The following is a 5,000-nucleotide window of genomic DNA, read 5'->3' on the forward strand; positions in this document are numbered from 1 at the left end:
CCCCCCCCACCTTCCTATCTGCAGGAGCAGGACTGGACGGACATGTTGGGGTAAACCTTGAGCACGGGGTTCCTGGCTTCGTCCTGGTAGAGCACAGCCAGGGGACTCATCTTCTCCGGGACGCAGCAGGGCTCGGGAACCCCGGGGACGATCCCCACTGCGCGGACTATGCTCTGGATGGTGGCGTGGTTAGAGGGCTTCACCACCTGCAATCACACACACAAGATCACACACTAGAGTCAGCACCAAGTAGATCACACACTAGAGTCAGCACCAAGTAGATCACACACTAGAGTCAGCACCAAGTCATGTCCAATAACACGACTGCAGTTATTATTATTTTTTAGATGTTTCTCCTATTTTCTCCCCCAATTGTACTTGGCCAATTCCCCCCCGCTGCCCTAGTCGTTGCTCCACCCCCTCTGCCGATCTAGGGAGAGCCGTAGACTAGCACATACTTCCTCCGATACATGTGCAGTCGCCGGCCACTTATTTTCCCCCTGACAGCGAGGAGTTTCACTGGCAGGACGTAGCGCGTTCCACTCCCCCGCGAACAGACCGTTTTTTACCGACTATTGCAGCGACCGGGACTCATACACCACCGGCTTCCCACCCACAGACACGGCCTAATTGTGTCTGTAGGAACGTCTGACCAAGCCGGGAATACCGCTGCCGGGAATTGAACCCCCGGTCTCCACGGTGGTAGGCGAGTGCTTTTACCTTGACACCCAGACGGCCTGACTGTACCAAGTAAAATGACGTATGGTGAAAATGATTTGTGCTCCTACCTTGGGCATGGGAAATCCACAGGTGCCAGCGCAGTAGAAGGCATCAAAGGCCTTGGGTGCTATGACCCACTCGCTCCAGCCAATGTCTGCAAAATCCACTCGGAGGTTCCTCCTGGAGCAGCCTCTGTGCTGGGCGTCGCCCCACTGCCTTCTCCGGGCCTTACGCATTGTCCGCTCGTCGAAACTCAGAAGCGGCGACTGAGGCTTCGCTTTCCCCTTGTACTTTTTCCCATCGTCCCCTTCGTTCCTGCGCTCGTCCCTGTCCTTTCCGTCGCCGTTAGCCGGCGTCCAACTGTCTTTGTCGCCGGGCTTTTTGACCGACGTCTCGTCAGAGCGGAGGACCTGCGATGGTCTTTCTCCTTCTTGGAGCACCTGAGGTTCATCTCTGTCGTACTCCCCTCTAACCTGCTCCAAACCTCCTTGGCTCTTTCTCTTGTTCTCCTTACGTCCCGATTTCGACTTGGGTTTGAGTGCCAGGTACCAAGTGCTCTCCCACAGGTCCTCTTTCCTGTACGCATCAGGCCTGTAGTCGACCTCGGGCAGCTCATTGTTCTGGATGGGCTCAGAGAGCGGAGCTGCTTCCCTTCTCACTCGTGCGTTCAGCTCCGGCGAGGCATTGGCGTTGTGGAGGAGGTGAGAGGAGTGAGAGGAATGCGGAGGATCTCCTCCCTCAGGGAACGGATCATATCTCTGAAGGCTTGCAGCCACGCTGTTGGGCTCTGCCAAGGCCTGGTCGTTAGCATACAGCAACAGGTAAGGCAGGCCGCCGGCAGAGAGCGCCTCCTCTGCTTTCCTCTGGTACTGCTGCCCTAGGTCCACCTCCACTGACACGAGGAGATGACCCTTGTCGCGCGCCCCCTTTATGACCTGGGTCACGTCTTTCATCTGCCACACCCCTCTCCTGTGGGGGTGGAAGGTCACATTGCCTAGGAGTGACCCCGTTGACCCGGAGCCGACCCCCGACCCCGAGGAGACAGAGCGCAGGAGGAGGCTGACGGACGGAAGAGGGTGGACGCCTAGAGGACGACAGGGCGGGCTCTTGAAGCGTTTACAGAACCAGGCTTTCTGACGCGGACGTCGGTCGAGCAGGAAGTGGAATGTGGCCGAGAGGATGACCTCGGAGTCCTGGAGGGATGTGAGGTTCAGCTTGTAGATCATCCTCTGCTCGGCAGAGTCTGCAAAGAGAATCAATAAATGCAGTCAATCTCTCGTCTCAATCAACCAGTCAGTCACTTAGAACAACACTACAATGACAATGTGAATATTGTAGGAATCAGAATTTATCTGGATTCTCTGTAACGCAGTGGTTCTCAAAGTGGGGTCCAGGGAACCCCAGGGATCCTTGAGGGGGTTCCAAGCGGTCCCCAGCAAAAAGGGGAATACTTTATTTTCACTATAATTCCATCTATAAGTAATACAATGACAGAATGTTACTGTATGACTATTATGGTCATGGGTACTTTCTGTAATGAATGAATAATCTAAAAGCAAAAATGTGATCAGATGTGGGACCTTAGGACAAAATCTGATCAAACTGGGGCTCCGTGGTGACATTTGTGTCAGTTTAGGGGTCCTTCACGTGAAAAGGTTTAAGACCCACTGCATTAGATGATGCGGTAGGAACCAATGCAGGCACTGTTGTTAACCTATATAAACCTCACTTGAACTCACACCCTTGATTCTCCACCATAATGTAGAAATATTAGTGCAAAGATTATTATTTTTGAGTAAAAAGGAAGGAACAATTTGGCAATGAAGTACGTGAATGGAATAGGAAACAATTACAAAGAGGTTCCAAATCGGCACACAAATGCGGTTTGGTTACAATCCAAAGAACAACTAATAGGCGGCTACTATTAAGCACCTTTCCTTGTTAGGGACTATGTTTGCATGAACTGAACCCTGTGGCTGGTACATGACTGCATGCCTTGGTAGGGTTTCAGAAGGTGCCCTTAAGAGGAACCAGACTGGAGGGCTCGGGCTGGCAGTGGCAGGGGGGGGGGAAGCAGAGAGCTCCATATTCATGATGAAGAACATTAAGTTCAACAGCAGAGTTATTGTTCATTGTGTAAGGGTTCAGCGGAAGTATGGACTGACTCAAGAGATATACATTACCCCGGATTCAGCCTGCATATGGAAACGCTTACCTCAGTTTCCCTTAAAGCTTCCCCTTAAGCCTAATACAGCCAGCACTGTCTGCCCAGACACCAAGCCATAATCAACTGTTTGAACAGATCTTACATTGTTGTGAAAACTGCCTTACATCTCGCCTTGGATTACGACCAGCTTCTGCAGTAAAAATACACGCGTGTTATGATATGGCATCTGAGAGCTATGTGGGATATAACATGTCTATTATGTGTTGTGTTTATAGAAACGCCACGGCACCAGACGGAGCAGAGTAGATCCACGGCGCTTAAGCCCCCCCTGACTCCAGGACGTGGAGTCACATGTATCCTGTGGCCACAACAGGAAAACAGAGGCGACAACAATGACGCAGTGCCGTGCGTAAAAGGCTGCTGTGTTTTTTTTTGGCTATGCTGATGAATGATGATGAAGCTGGGCTTTTGCTCGCAAAATCGCACGCATTCTTGCGCACACTGCGCGTCTGTCTGCGGTATAGATGGTGCTCATCAGACACGGCGGCGCAGCGGGGGCACAGCTGGTGCCACAAAGTGAGTGTGCCCACAGCGTCCCGAAATCACTTAACTGCATTCTCAGACTGTTCCAAAACAACCGTACCTATTTAGGGCGTCTGGCCCGAGCCATGCAGCACGCTTTACACTTCTAATAACCAGTGTGTGGATCGAGGGCACTTTATGACTTTTTTCTCCCATTTTGCAACATGAGAATATGTGTTTAATTTTTAAGATTTTAAGTTAAAGTCCATAATCAAATTTACATTCAAGCAATTTGAAACTGCACTAGAACAAGGGGAGTGTTTTCTTTCCGTAAATTGCATTGTCAGGTTGATCAAGCTAGCTAGCATCACACACACCTTGGCTGGCTTGGAAGCCCCTGGCAGTGTTTCCCTCTTTGAGGCGGCTTTCTCTGTTGTATTTGTCGTACAGTTTGAACATGTGCTGGGAGACCATGTCCTGATCCAAGCCGTCTGCGAGAGCTTCCGATGGCGACTGGAGGAAACCACTGTCCTGTGCGCTTTTCGCCATCCTGCCCGACGCAGCAGCCAGGTAACAGTTTAGGACCAACAGAAGCAGGTGCGACGAAAACATATTCTGAGCCATGCTAAAAATATCAATATCAAATAGCAATATCAATATATATAACAAAATCCAAACGGAAAAAAAGTGCGTTATCTTGGCCAAAAAGCATCCGAGATTGACGCGCCAGTAAATCCAGACCGCAGGCTGTGCGTAAAGTCTCAGCTCTCCTCTCTCGCTCTCCGTTCCTCGGTCAGTGAGTGAGCCGTCTGTCTCACTCCTCCGTGTCAGACTGTGTGGGACGTGGATGTTGAATGGGTTTTAGTCCTGGCAGGGCAACAGTTGTAGCTGCTACTTTTACACTTGCGTCTGCTTGACCGCCAGAGGCAGCTCGGGGGGGGTGAGAGGTGGTGACGTATATCCCTGACAGCCAACGAGCTGTCTGTAGAGCACGCACACTGAAGAGGTCATGATGCTGATCTCTCTCTCTCTCTCTCTCTCTCTCTCTCTCTCTCTCTCTCTCTCTCTCTCTCTCTCTCTCTCTCTCTCTCTCCCTCCCTCAATTCCAATTTAATTTCAATGAGCTTTATTGGCATGAAAAGACATTATTGCCGAAACAAACACATATTAACAATACGAATAACACTAATAAGTGTATATCTATTAGCTAGAATAAAAAACCCTAATAAACAGGGCTAATAAATAGGGCAATAAGGGCATTATAACTGAAATAAATAAACAAGCAAGCAAGAAAAGTAACAAACAAACAAACAAACAAACAAACAAACAAACAAACAAACCGGTGCTTGTCAGCACCAGTGGCTCGTGCATTACATTACTGGCTCTCCTGGGGAAGGTCTGACTGTTAGTCCTTCGATGGGAGACCATGGTGCAGGGAAGTGGTGTTGGACGACCAGTAGGAGGTGCTGTTCCCTCTGGTCTCATGAATAATATCCCCATCCCCAATGCCCCAGGGCAGAGACAGGGACTCTGCTCTGTGAGTGAGCACCCCGTCCTTCGGATGAGATGTTAAACTGAAGTCCTGACTCTC

The 5,000-nt window shown here is 50.3% G+C and overlaps 1 protein-coding gene across 1 annotated transcript; it reads right to left on the minus strand.

The window, feature by feature from the left end:
- Nucleotides 1-14: 14 nt before the first annotated feature.
- gdf10a (growth differentiation factor 10a) lies at nt 15-4,021 on the minus strand (the record flags this gene model as incomplete). The annotated part of the gene is made up of 3 exons (XM_083658383.1): nt 15-206; nt 789-1,963; nt 3,787-4,021. 3 exons carry the CDS (start codon nt 4,019-4,021, stop codon nt 15-17), a joined length of 1,602 nt encoding a protein of 533 aa, XP_083514509.1.
- Between the last annotated feature and the right edge of the window lie 979 nt (nt 4,022-5,000).

The sequence above is a fragment of the Poromitra crassiceps genome, assembly GCF_964638095.1.
Source record: "Poromitra crassiceps genome assembly, chromosome: 22".
Classification (NCBI taxonomy): Eukaryota; Metazoa; Chordata; class Actinopteri; order Beryciformes; family Melamphaidae; genus Poromitra; species Poromitra crassiceps.